Source organism: Ictalurus furcatus, chromosome 16 (genome assembly GCF_023375685.1).
Source record: "Ictalurus furcatus strain D&B chromosome 16, Billie_1.0, whole genome shotgun sequence".
Lineage (NCBI taxonomy): Eukaryota > Metazoa > Chordata > Actinopteri > Siluriformes > Ictaluridae > Ictalurus > Ictalurus furcatus.
Window position 1 is genome coordinate 7,508,255 of NC_071270.1, and position 16,351 is coordinate 7,524,605.

At 38.5% G+C, this 16,351-nt stretch overlaps 1 protein-coding gene across 1 annotated transcript in view; it reads right to left on the minus strand.

Moving 5' to 3' along the window:
* The window catches only part of slc4a5b (solute carrier family 4 member 5b), a 53,070-nt gene extending 37,085 nt beyond the window's left edge, over nt 1-15,985 (minus strand). The window contains exons 1-5 of the mRNA XM_053645147.1: nt 15,309-15,985; nt 13,451-13,577; nt 11,386-11,546; nt 10,944-11,093; nt 7,318-7,413 (exon numbers count right to left, since the gene is read on the minus strand). Coding sequence (XP_053501122.1) covers nt 7,318-7,413; nt 10,944-11,093; nt 11,386-11,546; nt 13,451-13,577; nt 15,309-15,402 — 628 coding nt within the window. The 5' untranslated portion in view covers nt 15,403-15,985. The remainder of the gene's footprint in view (nt 1-7,317; nt 7,414-10,943; nt 11,094-11,385; nt 11,547-13,450; nt 13,578-15,308) is intronic.
* Between the last annotated feature and the right edge of the window lie 366 nt (nt 15,986-16,351).

Genomic DNA, 16,351 nt, shown 5'->3' on the forward strand with positions numbered 1-16,351 from the left:
GAGCCTCTGTGGGGCAACATCCTCTAACTTCGAGGGTTATGTGTGGTGTCAGGCAGCTGAAGCACATCTGCAGACCATGCATACCTTCCTGGGACCTTGCTGTGGTCCTGGAAGATCTGTCAGGTGCCGCATTTGAGTTTTTAGAGTCAGCCTCTGAGAAACTTCTGACTCTAAAGGTGGCTCTTCTGCTGTCCCTGACATCTCTCAAGCAAGTAGGAGATCTACAAGCTCTCGGTTGCCCCTTCCTGCCTTGACTTTACCCCTGGATTAGCCAAGGCCTTCCTGTATCCTAGGCCGGATTATATTCTTACATGTGCCGCCCAGCTAGTAGTGTTGCAGGCTTTCTGCCCTCCTCCGTTCCTCATACCAGAACAAGAGAAATTGCACTGACTGTGTCCAGTAAAGGCTCTCTGTACTAACGTCCACCGGTCCGGCCAGTGATGTGTCAGAGCAGCTGCTGGTTGGCTTTGGCGGTGACAGTAGGGGTGATGTGTTGAAGCAGCGTATCTCTAATTGGATAGTGGAAGCTATCTCTATTGCTTATGATGCGCGCGGTCTTGCTATGCCTCTGGGCATAAGGGCTCATTCCACTACGGGGGTTACTTCCTCGAAGGCTTTGTCCAAAGGTATATCCTTACAGGATGTGTGTGCTGTGGCAAGGTGGTCTACGTTGCACACATTCATTCGATTTTACAGCCTGGATATACATTCCGGCCCCCGGCTCGAGTGTCTTGCAGTGACCCTCGGGCTCGGATCTTTTAGAACAGGCCATACCTTCAGTATGATGGAGTGAGTATTCTCGTTCCCACAGACTTCAGCTAATGCAACGTGGAGTTTCAATTCAATTCAATTCAATTTTATTTGTATAGCGCTTTTTACAATAGACATTGTCTCAAAGCAGCTTTACAGAAATATCAACATGGTATACAGATATTAAAGGTGCGAATTTATCCCAACTGAGCAAGCCACTGAGTGGCGACGGTGGCAAGGAAAAACTCCCTAAGATGTTTTAAGAGGAAGAAACCTTGAGAGGAACCCGACTCAGAAGGGAACCCATCCTCATCTGGGTAACAACAGATAGTGTGAAAAAGTTCATTATGGATTTATATGAAGTCTGTATGGCCTTAGGAGCAGCCGTAGTCCCAGCAGTCTGGAATTAGAGAAGATTTGAGCTCCATCCAGAGGCAGAAAGGATCTGGATCTCTAGTATCTCCATAAATTCATGTGGGGCTCGGCGAAAGGAGAGAGGGAGAAAAAAGATAATTATGACTGCGAAGTAGTAGAACAGAATCTAGTCAGGGTAGGCTTGAGTAAACAAATACGTTTTAAGCCTAGACTTAAACACTGAGACTGTGTCTGAGTCCCGAACACTAATAGGAAGACTGTTCCATAACTGTGGGGCTCTATAAGAGAAAGCTCTTCCCCCTGCTGTAGCCTTCACTATTCGAGGTACCGTCAAATAGCCTGCATCTTTTGATCTAAGTAGGCGTGGCGGATTATATAAAACCAAAAGGTCGCTTAGATATTGTGGCGCGAGACCATTTAGTGCTTTATAGGTTAATAAAAGTATTTTATAGTTAATGCGAGATTTTACTGGGAGCCAATGCAGTATTGATAATATCGGTGTGATATGGTCGTACCTTCTAGTTCTAGTTAGGACTCTAGCAGCTGCATTCTGGACTAACTGGAGCTTATTTATATTCCTACTGGAACATCCAGACAGTAAGGCATTACAGTAATCTAATCTAGAGGTGACGAATGCATGAACTAGTATTTCCGCATCATGTAGTGACAATATGTTTCTTATTTTAGAAATATTTCTGAGATGAAAGAAGGCTATCCTAGTAATATTATCTACATGAGCATCAAATGATAGGCTGGAGTCAATAATCACTCCAAGGTCTTTAACTGCTGCACATGATGAAACAGAAAGACCACCCAGAGTAACCATGTGATCAGAAAGATTACTTCTAGCTACACGTGGGCCTAATAAAAGTATTTCTGTTTTATCAGAATTAAGTAGAAGGAAGTTAGTTAACATCCAATGTCTAATGTCCTTTACACAATCCTCAGCTGTACTAAGCTTCTGTCTGTCCTCTGGCTTCGCTGAAACATACAACTGTGTATCATCAGCATAACAGTGGAAGCTAATTCCATGTTTACGAATAATTTGACCTAGGGGTAGCATATATAAAGTAAAGAGCAGTGGGCCTAAAACAGAACCCTGTGGAACTCCAAAAGTAACCTCAGTACGCATGGAGAATTCACCATTTACATCTACGAACTGATAACGATCGGTCAGATAAGACCTGAGCCAGGAGAGGACTGTTCCCTTAATACCAACAACATTTTCTAATCTATCAAGGAGAATAGTGTGATCTATAGTATCAAAAGCTGCACTAAGGTCAAAGGAGTTCCCTTTGAAAGGGAACGTCTGGGTTACCCTGTTCCCTGAGAAGGGAATGAGATGTTGCATAGCTTTTAAATACTGGGGCATGCCTGTGAATTGCGTCTTCACTTCAGATAATAGAGACTGAAGGCGCGGTTCACAAGTGTCAATTAAATATCATGCGAGACGCTTAATTGCCATGTCACCTGATCACGGCAGGCCTATAAATAGGCATGATGTTACAGAAGTTTCAGATATTGATCACGCTCGAGGACGCTTCCCACAACAAGGAGCTCACGCAAAGTCTCGTTGCCTTCTCAGGGAACAGGGTTATATGCGTAACCCAGACATTTCTTTTTAGTAACACTTACTTTTCCAACCTTTTGCTGCCCCTGCCCTTAACTTTTTTGACTCATGTTGTGGCCATCAAATTAAAAATTACCTTATTTTTTTCTTACAGTGGTACATTTCCTCAGTTTAAACATTTGATATGTTTAATATTTTCTATTGTGAATAACATATTGGTTTATGAAATTTGCAAATCATTGCATTCTGTTTTTATTTACATTTTACATAACATCCCAACTTTTTTGGAATTGGGGTTGTACTTTTAGGACTTATTTTAGGTCATTTTTATGCATAAATGTAGAAAATTCTAAAGGGTTCACAAACTTTCAAGAAGCACTCTAAATAACAGGTCTGATGGACTAAACGTTCCACATGAGGCAAATTTGTCCTACACAATAACAGATTCATAACTCACATAGTAACATAACACATAAATGATGCAATATAAATATAATTTGTGCACATTAATTGCAGTTTTGGAATTACAGCTGGTCACTTATTATTCATTGATATGAAAGATGTTGGACTTACCAGTACTGATTACTGAAACCACTTTGTGGTTTGAGTAGGATTATGCCCTCAGTTTTGGATACCATAATTTCCTATAGTTCACTACATATTACGGGTATCACACAGTGGCATTATCTGTATTTGTATCTATTTTGTATTCAAAATAGTTGTATCTGTTTTCTTATATGGCTTTAAAGTGGGAGTGGTCTATGCTGGAAGGTTTATTTATTAATTAGTTTATTTAGGGGGCTAAGTGGTTAGCACATTTGCCTCGTACAGTGCCCTCCACTAATATTCGCACCCTTGGAAAATATGAGCAAGGAAGGCTGGAAACATTTGTCTTTACTGTTAAACCTTTAGATCTTTTGTTTAAAAAATTCACAAAAATACTCTGCTCTCATGGATATCAAACAATTGCAAATGAAACATAGGTTTATCAAAAAATATATATATATATCTTTGCTAAATATAGGTGTGCCAACAATTATTGGCAGCTTTTAGTCAATACTACCTCCCTTTGCCAAGATAACAGCTCGGAGTCTTCTCCTATAATGCCTGATGAGGTTGGAGAATACATGGCAAGGGATCTGAGAATATTCCTACACAAAGAATCTGTCTAGATCCTTCAAATTTCAAGGTCCATGCTGATGAATTCCCCTTTTCAATTCACCCCTCAAGGTTTCTATGGTCAGGGGACTGGGATGGCCATGGCAGGACCTTGGTTTTGTGTTTAGTAAACCATTTTTGTGTTGATTTCGGTGCATGTATTGAATCATTGAGCCATTTTAAGCTTTCTGGCGGAGGCAGTCAGGTTTTTATTTCAAAGCTGTCCATAAAGTCCATAATGCCATGTATCCTAACAAATTGTCGAGGTACTCTGGCAGAAAAACAGCCCCAAAACATTAAAGAGCCACCACCATATTTAACGTTGGGCATGTGGTACTTTTCCATATGGCTACCTCTCTGTGTGCACACATGTCCAATTCCAGGTTGATTCATAACATTTCCAGTCGACTGGAACTTCTTAATTATTGCCCTGATGGTGGAAAAGGGCATTTTCAATGCTTTTGCTATATTCTTATAGCCACTTACCATTTTGTGAAGATCAACAAACTTTTGCTGCACATCACCGCTATATTCCTTGATCTTACCCATTTTTATGAATGACTAAGGGAATTTGGCCTGTGTGTTACCTCATATTTATACCCCTGTGAAACAGGAAGTCATGGTTGAACAATTTCCTATCCCTAGTCACCCAGTTGTACTATTTTTTTTTAAATATCAATGGGAATATACTTCAAATATATTTCTCATATGAATTCATAGGGGTGCCAATACTTGTTGCACACATATATTTAACAAAAATTTTTGTTTGCAATTGTTTGATATCCATGAGAGCAGAGTATTTTTTTTTAATGTTTTGAACAAAAGATCAAAAGGTTAAACAATAAAGACAATTTTCACAGAATTCTTTGCTCAGATTTACTAAGGGACCAATATTAGTGGAGGGCACTGTACCTGCGGGGTTGGGAGTCTGATTCCTGCCTCTGCCATGTGAGCATGGAGTTTACATGTTCTCCTCGTGCTTTGGGGGTTTCCTACGGGTACTGTTTTCCCTCCCCAGTCTAAAGACATGCATTGTAGGCTGATTTGAAATTGTCCGTAGTGTGTGAGTGTGTGTGCTCTGGTGCCCTGTAGTGGGTTTGCAACCTTGTGTCTCGAGTTCCCTGGGATAGGCTCCAGGCTCTTCGCTACCCTGTATAGGATAAGCGGTACAGAAAATGATGGATGTTTTTATTTGTTTGCTTTATTTGTTAGAAATGTTTTAAAATCCACAAATGCATGCAAGAATCCACACCTGCACAGGACAATTGCACAAGATGTGTTGTGTTTGTGAAATAAAAACATATTTGTTAAATTTATATATATATATATATATGCAAATCTCATTTTATTTAATGTGAATGTAATTCATTTTTGTGAAACTTCTAACATATATTTGTGGATCTTATTCTATTCATTTCACAATTTTTGTGAATCTCGCTACATTTATTTGTGGATTTATTTGGAATTATGAAAAAATTTTAACCTCAGTTTTGCACAGGAAAAAGTATCTCTATACTGGGCAAACCAACACCCACGATTTTAATTCAAAAGGTCCCAGTTTTTAACTGTTTTTGTAAAGTAAAATGGATTATCTGTGTTTATTGTTAGTCTTAGATTAGCATAATATGCTAATATATATAGTCGATATATAAGTTGTGCTTCCCCTATTTTAATAACCACTGGTGTCATGATTCTATCAGAATGTGTATTGCCTTTTGCCACTTGCAGCCATGAGATTAAATTAAAGTAAAGGAAGAGTGCACAATTATTATTATTATTATTATTATTATTATTATTATTATTAATTTATTTATTTTTCATAAAGCAGCTTTTATATATATATATATATATATATATATATAATATATATATAAGTCCTCTTCCACTCCTCCATGACGACATCACAGAGCTGGTGGATGTTAGAGACCTTGTGCTCCTCCACATTCCGTTTGAGGATGCCCCACAGATGCTCAATAGGGTTTAGGTCTGGAGACATGCTTGGCCAGTCCATCACCTTCACCCTCATCTTCTTTAGCAAGGTAGTGGTTGTCTTGGAGGTGTGTTTGGGGTCGTTATCATGCTGGAATACTGCATACTGATCATGCTCTGCTTCAGTATGTCACAGTATATGTTGGCATTCATGGTTCCCTCAATGAACTGTAGCTCCCCAGTGCTAGTCGCACTCATGCAGCCCCAGACCATGACACTCCCACCACCATGCTTGACTGTAGGCAAGACACACTTGTCTTTGTACTCCTCACCTGGTTGCCGCCACACCCACTTGGCACCATCTGAACGAAATAAGTTTATCTTGGTCTCATCAGACCACAGGACATGGTTCCAGTAATCCATGTCCTTAGTCTGCTTGTCTTCAGCAAACTGTTTGCAGGCTTTCTTGTGCATCATCTTTAGAAGAGGCTTCCTTCTGGGATGACAGCCATGCAGACCAATTTGATGCAGTGTGCGGCGTATGGTCTGAGCACTGACAGGCTGACCCCCCACCCCTTCAACCTCTGCAGCAATGCTGGCAGCACTCATACGTCTATTTCCCAAAGACAACCTCTGGATATGACGCTGAGCACGTGCACTCAACTTCTTTGGTCAACCATGGCAAGGCCTGTTCTTAGTGGAACCTGTCCTGTTAAACTGCTGTATGGTCTTGGCCACCATGCTGCAGCTCAGTGTCAGGGTCTTGGCAATCTTCTTATAGCCTAGGCCATCTTTATGTAGAGCAACAATTCATTTTTTCAGATCCTCAGAGAGTTCTTTGCCATGAGGTGCCTGTTGAACTTCCAGTGACCAGTATGAGGGACTGTGAGAGCGATGACACCAAATTTAACACACCTGCTCCCCATTCACACCTGAGACCTTGTAACACTAACAAGTCACATGACACTGGGGAGGGGAAAATGGCTAATTGGTCCCAAATTGGGCCCAATTTTCACTTAGGGGTGTACTCACTTTTGTTGCCAGCAGTTTAGACATTAATGGCTATGTGTTGAATTATTTTGAGGGGACAGCAAATTTATACTGTTTTACAAGCTGTACACTCACTACTTTACATTGTAGCAAAGTGTCATTTCTTCAGTGTTGTCACATGAAAAGATATAATCAAATATTTACAAAAATGTGAGGGGTGTACTCACTTTTGTGAGATACTGTATATATAAAATATAAACTGCCTATAAAAGTTGATGAATCATAATTTGTGCATACGATAATTTTGCATTTATGTGTAAGAACAAATTTAGGACCATTGCTGTGCAATGTTTTAAATTCTGTACATCTCCATATGTTACACACATCAAAATAAGATGCATAAGTGTGATATGATGTTGTAAAGGCTACCATAGAAGCGTCAAAGCATACATTGTCATGTACAATTGACATTTATGACTTTTAGAACCTTATATAGATTTTTAGTGACGAAGTAGACTACATTAGGGTGAGAAACCTAGACTCACATAGTTTCCCCACAGTTCCACTCTGGTGACCTTGCAAGTCCTCAGTGGAGTGATGCAAGTTATACATGGAGCTATGGCTACAACTTGGACTTCGATCTGACAGACCCAGGGAAATAGGGAAGAGTGGAAAAAAAAGAAAAGAGAAAGAGAGCTCAAGAGACAAATTGAGAGGTTGCAGAGTGTAGGTTACATTAGAAATTAGAAAGGACACTGCAGAGAAGAAGAGAAGGGTGAGATGAGAACACATCATACTGCACAAAAGTACACATAAGATAGCATGGAAGAATCAGAGTTTTTTTTTTTTAATGAGGTTCAAAGTATATTAAAACTAATATAAGATGGATATACTGACCTTCAGAATTCTTTTCACTCTTAGTAAAGATGTGTTAAAAGGTTATGAAAAAAGTCCTACAAGTTTTACTGCAGTTTTGCCAGACTCTTGAGCTGAATTCCTTCTAAAACCTGTGAGAAGTTGCTGAAAAACTGTAAGGATCTTGAACTATGAAGGATGTAAAGAGATTTTGCCTAGGCAAATGTATCGGATTGATTTGACTTGACAGATCCTTTTGTATGTTCCCTATATGCATCCAGAATTGACCAAAGGAAGGCTGTGCTAAATAACTAACGAACAACAATTTTGTCACATAATTATTTTTATGGATAAGATATCTATTTTAAAAGGATTTTTTAAAAATAATGTAGCATCACTGAAAGGTTACGCTCATATTGTAGCATACAGTGGTGCTTGAAAGTTTGTGCACCCTTTATAATTGTCTATATATCTGCATAAATTTGACCCAGAATATCATATATATTTTCAGATTTTCACGCATGTCCTAAAAGTAGACAAAAAGAACCCAATTAAACAAATGAGACAAAAATATTATACTTGGCCATTTATTTATTGAGGAAAATTTTCCAATATTACATATCTGTCAGTGGAAAAGTATATAAACCTCTAGGATTAGTAGTTTAATTTGAAGGTGAAATTAGTGTCAGGCCTTTTCAACCAATGAAATGACAATCAGGTGTGAGTAAGTGCCCTGTTTTATTTAAAGTTCAGGAATCTGTTAAAGTCTGATCTTCACAACACATGTTTGTGGAAGTGTATCATGGCACAAAGAAAGGAGATTTCTGAGGAGCTCATTAAAAGAGTTGTTGATGCTCATCAGACTGGAAAACATTACAAAGCCATCTCCAAAGAATTTGAACTCCACTAATGCACAGTCAGACAGATTGTGTACAAATGGAGGAAATTCAAGAACATCGTTACCCTCTCCAGGAGTGAGCACGTCTTGCTCTTGGAGTGATCGTTGTTGGTTGACCACTCCTGGGGAAGTTAACAATGGTCTTAAATTTCTTCCATTTGTACACAATCTGTCAGATTGTGGAATGGTGGAGTCCAAACTATTTAGAGATGGTTTTGTAACCTTTTCTAGCCTCATAAGTTTCGACAACTCTTTCTGAGGTCCTCCAAAATCTCATTTGTTCGTGCCATGATACACTTCTACAAACATGTGTTGTGAAGATCAGACTTTGAAAGATCCCTTTTCTTTAAATAAAACAAGGTGCTCACTCACACCTGACTATCATCCTATTGATTGAAATCACCTGAATGTAATTTCACCTTCAAATTAAACTGCTAATCCTAGTTTCACATACTTTTGCCACTCACAGATATGTAATATTGGATAATTTTCGTCAATAAATAAATGAGTATAATATCAGTATAACAAGTAATATTATAATATTATTATATATAATATTTTTTGTCATATACATTTCCCTCCACTAATGTTGGCACCCTTGGTAAATATGAGTAAAGAAGGCTGTGAAAAATTGTCTCTGTTGTTTAACCTTTTGATCTTTTGTTTAAAAAATACTCTGCTCTCATGGATATTAAACAATTGCAAACAAAACACAGGTTTATCCAAAAAATATCTGTTAAATATAGGTCAGTACTTTAAATTTAGTCAAATTTAGTCAATACTTTGTGCTTTCTCCCTTTGCCAAGATAACAGCTCTGAGTCTTCTCCTATAATGCCTGATGAGGTTGGAGAATACATGGCAAGGGACCTGAGACCATTCCTCCATATAGAATCTCTCCACATCCTTCACATTTCGAGGTCCTTGGTGGACTCTTCTCTTCAATTCACCGCACAGGTTTTCTATGGGGTTCAAGTCAGGGGTCTGGGATGGCCATGGCAGAACCTTGATTTTGCGGTCAGTAAACCATTTTTTGATGCATGCTTTGGATCATTGTCCTGCTGGAAGATCCAACCATGGCCCATTTTAAACTTTCTGGCAGTGGCAGTCAGGTTTTCATTTAATATCTGTAGATATTTAATAGAGTCCATGATGCAATGTATCCTAACAAAATGTACAGGTCCTCTGTCAGAAAAACAGCCCCAAAACATTAAAGAGCCACCACCATATTTAACCATGGGCATGTGGTACTTTTCCATATGTCTACCTCTCTGTGTGAGTCAAAACCACCTCTGGTGTTTATTGGCAAAAAGTTCTATTTTGGTTCCATCTGACCATAGAACCCGATCCCATTTGAAGTTTCAGTAGTGTCTGGCAAACTGAAGACGCTTGACTTTGTTTTTGGATAGAGGCTTTTATCTTGAAACTTTTCCAAACAACTTGTGGTGATGTAGGTGACTTCGGATTGTAGTTTTGGAGACTTTTTGACAACAAGATGCAACTAACTTCTGTAATTCCCCAAAATGTGATCCTTGGAGATTTTTTGGCCACTCAACCCATCCTTTTCACAGTGCGTTGAGACAATATAGACCAATTCCAGGTTGATTCATATAATTTGTAGTTGACTGGAACTTCTTAATTATTACCCTGATTGTGGAAATGGGCATTTTCAATGCTTGTGCTATTTTCTTATAGCCAGTTGCCATTTTATGAAGCTCAACAACCTTTTGATACACATCACAGCTATATTCCTTGGTCTATCCCACTGTTATGAATGACTAAGGAAATTTGGCCTATGTGTTACCTCATATTTATACCCTGTGAAAGAGGAAGTCATGGTTAAACAATTTCCTGTTCTTAATCACCCAGGAGTACTAAAAAAAAAAAATTAAATATCAATGGAAATATACATCAAATATATTTTTCTCATATGAATTCATAGGGGTGCCAATAACTTGCACATCTATATTTTACTTACATTTTTTTTTAATAAACTTGTGCTTTGTTTGCAGTTGTTTGATATCCATGAGATCAGACTTCTTTGAACAAAATATCAAAAGGTTAAACAATAAAGACAATTTTTCACAGCCTTCTTTGCTCATATTTTCCAAGGGTTGCAGTATTAGTGGAGGGCACTGTATTCATAAGAGATACAGAAAATTCTAAAGGGTTCACAAACTTTTGAGCACCACTGTATCATTGATTTTAGATTCTTATAGCATATTACTGGATTGCAATGCATTTTGCACTACCAGTAAGACACTTTAGACAAAAGTGCCTGCCAAATGAAAAACTAAGCATTGGTTCCATAGCTTTTTTTGGTTTTCCAAAGGTGGCAATATTTTTTTATTCCATTCTGGGACCCACATCAGGAAATCAGTAACACAATTCATTGAAAAATTAGAGGTCAAGACCTTTACTTAAAGGACTGGGTTTTCCAATGTCAGCCAGTGAGCGATGGATGGGCTTCTTGGTCTGGTGTCGATGCTTCCTCAGCAAGATGAAACTGATCTTCTCTCTGAGCTCAGAGTCTATCAGGCCATCCTGCATATGCTTGTCCACTATTTCATCTGAACATGAAGATTATACAGATACCCAGTTATAACGCTTAAGGGAAACAAGCAGATGAAGTGGGTTATTCATCCAGGTCATATTGAATGCCTAGAGGCAAGTCAACTACACGAAGTCTGATGGTGATGGTGATAGATGTCATACTGATGAAATAGATCAGTTGCCTTGACTTACTACTACAAATTTAAGTTAAAGACTCACACACAGTTAAAAAAAACACACACTCACAGTTAAAAAAACACACACACACACACACACACACACACACACACACACACTGGTTAAACTCACCAACTATTTGAGGCAGAGAGTAGCCCTCCAAGTCCAACAGGATGCTACCAGTCTGTAAACATGTACGCAGCTCAAACAGACTATGCAGTGACAGTGTGGAAACATGTGGCTTGCTCCATCGTTCTCCTCCCTTCTCCACTTTCTCCTCAAACTTCACCCACCTGTGAAAACACACACTTAATAAACACTTTCTGTCAGATCAAAATTATGCATTGTATCTTTTCACTAATATATTTTTCATCAACATAAAAAATTCTTTTTAAACATACATTATGGTTTACAACCACAATTCTAAAAAAGTTGGGACGTTGTAAAATCTAAATAAAACAGAATGCATTGATTTGCAAATCTCTTAAACCCATATGTTATTCACAATAGAATATAGAAAACATATCACATGTTTAAACTGATTAAATGTACCATTTTAAGGAGAAAATAAGGTAATTTTGAATTTGATGGCTGCAACACATCTCAAAGCTGAGACGGGGCCACAAAAGGCTGGAAAAGTTTTGATAACATTTTGTGTTTTCTATGTTCTATTGTGAATAACATATGGGTTTATGAGATTTGCACATCATTGCATTCTGTTTTTATTTACATTTTACACAGCATCCCAACTTTTTTGGAATTGGGATTTTAAATTCTCGTTATTTTTCCTCTTGTCAAAAATTGGCCTGCATGCACAACTAAACCCAAGCATCTGAAAGAGTTGTGTGTTTTAATTTACTTGTCATCAGCTAGGAGTGTAGGCAATGACTACAAATAATTGCTGTGACTAACTTGACATTCTTCATAAATGCTACTCTACTACCAGAAGCAAAGACTGATGAACAAGACCGATGATGCCAGACTTTTGTTTCTTCACTACGCTCAGCTGACAACTATCTTAATTGCCTGTTTGCTCATGGGGTAAATGTTATGATTTGTATTACTAGCCTTGTAATTTGATGTAATGTTTCTTATGCTGTGTGGGAAAAAATTATTCTTTACTATCATATTGCAGCAATTTGTTCATGTCACAGCATGATCGAAGCAATATGAAGTAATCAGATAACAAAGACTCTTCAAGTGAGTCCTGGACTGCATTATAGTCCAGGGCAGAAGATTTGGAGGACTTTATTTCTGCCCCTGAAGAAATAATACAGTAGTGGCAGATCTTGTACAAATCAGATGCCCAGATCAGCATGTGACATGGTATTGGAATTGGACGATGATCTGTGCAGAGATTGCACTCAGCTATCTTGTCGATACCTTCACCAAGGTTCAGTAGAATTTCCAGCTGGCCCTTTCCCCTGGTCTTTCATGGGCACTACTTCTACTAATACCATTCAGACAAGATCTTCTCCAGACAGACATGAAAAAAAAGCCATTGGCACTTGTCTCTACATTTACATTTACATTCATACATTTAGCAGACGCTTTTATCCAAAGCGACTTACAAATGAGCAAATACAAGCAAAGCGATATATCAAGCAGAGAACAATACAAGTTCACGGAAGAGCTGGGTCTTTGGAAGTTCATTCCACCACTGAGGAACAGTAAGATTGAAGGTTCTTGAAAGAGACCTTGAGCCACGCTGAGTTGGCTCTGCTAAGCGTCAGTCATTGATTGATCGCAGATTGCGTGAGGGAACATTAGCCTTCAGGAGAGAGTTGAGGTAGGAGGGTGCTGTTCCAGACAAGGTCTTGTAGGTGAGCATCAAGGCCTTGAATTTGATGCAGGCGGCTACAGGAAGCCAGTGGAGGGAGATGAAGAGGGGTGTGACATGGGTTCTCTTGGGCTGGTTGAAGAAGGGGTTTGATAGAGCTGGCCGGGAGGCCTAAGAGTAGTGAGTTGCAGTAGTCCAGTTTTGAGATAACAAGAGCCTGGACTAGTAACAGTTTCTAACAGTGACAATGTCAAAAAAGTCAAATCAATGTCAAAGATGATTTTGTGTATAAACTCCCAAAATACAGAAACAAGGTCACAGTATAGACCCTTTAAGATTTCAGAGTAAGTTGTAAGTAGGTGTGTGTAAATGACTGTGGCTCTGATTGTGTGTATGAAAATGATGTGTGTGAGCTACCTTGCTGATTCCTTCCACTCTAGTTCTCCACCTTCATGGTACAGTGTGTCCATCTCTGTGAAGAGTGTTGGTGTGGCGTTATCTTCCTCTCCAAGGATACAGCGCAGTCTCTGTGCAGCTGGTGACACTGACAGACAGACAGACACACACACACACACACGTAACCAGAAGTGGTTAGGCTAGCTAAAAACATTACTGAAGTAAATAACTTAAAAATCAAGGAATATTATGAGGAGACAACATAACGGTGGCTTAGTGGTTACCACATTTGCCTCGCACCTCCGGGGTTGGGGGTTTGATTCCCGTATCCGCCCTATGTGTGCTGAGTTTGCATGTTCTCCCTGTGCTTCAGGGTCTCCTCCGGGTAATGTACGAGTACAACTAACATGTTGTAGGCAGTGATTGGCATTTCCAAATTGTCTGTAGCATGTGAATGGGTATGTGAATGAGTGTGTGATTGTGCCCTGTGGTGGGTGGGCACCCCGTCCATGGTGTCCCCCGCCTCGTGCCCTGATTCCCCTAGGATAGGTTCCAGGCTCCCCGTGACCCTGTGCAGGATAAGCGGTACAGAAAATGGATGGATGGATGAGGAGACAACATAATTTAATCAGACCAGCTCATTAATTCAGAGCCTTCCTACATAAAGGGACAATGCTCATTAGCACAAGAAGTCTTTTATGTAAGGAGGTCAAAGTAGAAAACAGGATCTCAAATAGATATAGGTTCACATCAATATTATGAAAGTAATTTGAATTATTTGAATAGTTAAATTTATTCTGACACACCCATACTTTATATTTCACAGCAAGTAATATAAGTTTATGCCACAAAAAATTTTAGATTTTGGCTGACATATATTTCCTTGTTAACATGCATGCTCGTCATCAAAAAAATATTATACGTGTATTGTCTGAATGTGTCTTATGACCATTCAAATTTTTAACTAGAATATGGAATGCTAGACTATTCAGCTGAGCCATTCCAATACTCAAGGGCCCCAAAAACCCTATCCCTTCTATCAGTCTTATACAAGCCTAACATTAACTGAAAGCTTTGAATTTATTATCCTGGACAGTGAACTACAGTTTATCTATGTTACAGTTGATCTTTAAACCAGATCAGTGAAACCTATCCATCATTAATAAAGACTAAAATAATAATGACATCGCAAAATATAGCATATAAACGTGTGCTGTAAAAGTCCTCCGAATTTTTGGTGAGCACAAGTTTCTTATTTTTCCACCCCATGGCACCCTGCCATCATGGTCCAGAGGATTATTAGCACGTGGTTGTTTTTCTCTAGTTGTTAACCACCAAGTAATCCTACTGATCCTTTGGCTCAACCAAAGCCATATCTGCCAGTGGAATGCTATTTTCCGAATGGAAAATTACAGCTTATCTTTAAGTGTTGCTGTGCTTTTCATTTTGAATTGGATGAAAGTCTTTAGTTACAGCAGCTTGACTAAATGAAATGTAATTATTCTTGCTTGCATGATAGCAGCATTCTTAAATTTAGTTGATTGAAATGAGTGATCAAACACTTTAGGGAGGAAATTAAGAGACTCATTTTGTTCTGATTGCACTAAACTCAAGCTTCAGTTAGGTTTTGTGAGTAAGGCACTTTACATGAACTACTATATGACTGGAAAAGAACTTTAAAGAAATGTTGAGACTCAGTGCCCTAAAACACTGGAGCAAGTAGAATAATTCCCAACAAAATATCACAAGTATAAAACAAAGCATGCCTCATCTAGACATCTTATTTTGACAATTCATGCTACTGTATTTGAAGAACAGTGTAGGGGATTGAAATGAAGACACTGAGAAATCAAGATGGTGTGTAAAGTAATGGCTTTACCTGACAGAGAAGTGCAGGCATCCAGACCAGAGGTAAAAGACTGAACTGAAACTTGAACAGATGCTAGTGGAATATTTGAGCTTCTCTGATCCATTTTAAAGTTATCTCACCAATTTTTAAGGAAATACCATGAGTGTAGAGAAAGATCTCCTGTGAACTTATGGTTTCTTCAACTCCTTTGTTCCTCTTGACTGTTACTTTTCACCTTTTCTTCTTTCTTGTCCAGTTCATTATTCAGTGCCTTGTTCTGCAACATTTCCACACATCTTGCTGGTTGATTTGTGCTCCAGTACTTTTGTATAAGCCTAAGCAAAGCTAAAGTCGAGAGCAAAATAAAGTGCCTTATGCATGAAAGACCTAGCAAGTGTTCTTCTGCTCCACCTCCAGTGAGTCCTCCTCTTGATTTTTCCTATTCCCCTCCTGAGTCATAATCCACAGCTAAAATAAACAGTAACTACTATGAACTAACTGAAATATTTTACTGTTGCCAGTAAAACATATATAAATATATGTAAAGAATATATATAAAACTTTTTCCTGTGTCATCCCACTTTATAACTTTATTTATGGACTTTAATGCTGTAGTACTGATATCTGGTGAAATTTTATGTGAATAGCCTCACTGGAAATATATTTACTGAAAAAAATGTAGGCGTGTTCAATAATTATTACCCTCACTGTATACACACACACACACACACACACACACACACACACACACATGTATATATATATATATATATATATATATATATATATATATATATATATATATATATATATATATATAAACTCTCTCACATTCAACTGCTTTAATTTCCAGCAAATTTCTTAACATGTGTAAATATTTGTACTTAAAATAAAAATATTCAACAACTGAGAAATAAATTGAACGTCTGGGTTACGCATGTAGCCCTGTTCCCTGAGTAGGGAACGGGAGCTCTATGCTGTGGGAAGCACCTTCCTGCATGACTGGTATCTGAAGCTTGTCTAACATCATGCCTATTTATAGGCCTGCCATGATCAGGTCAGCCTCTATTATC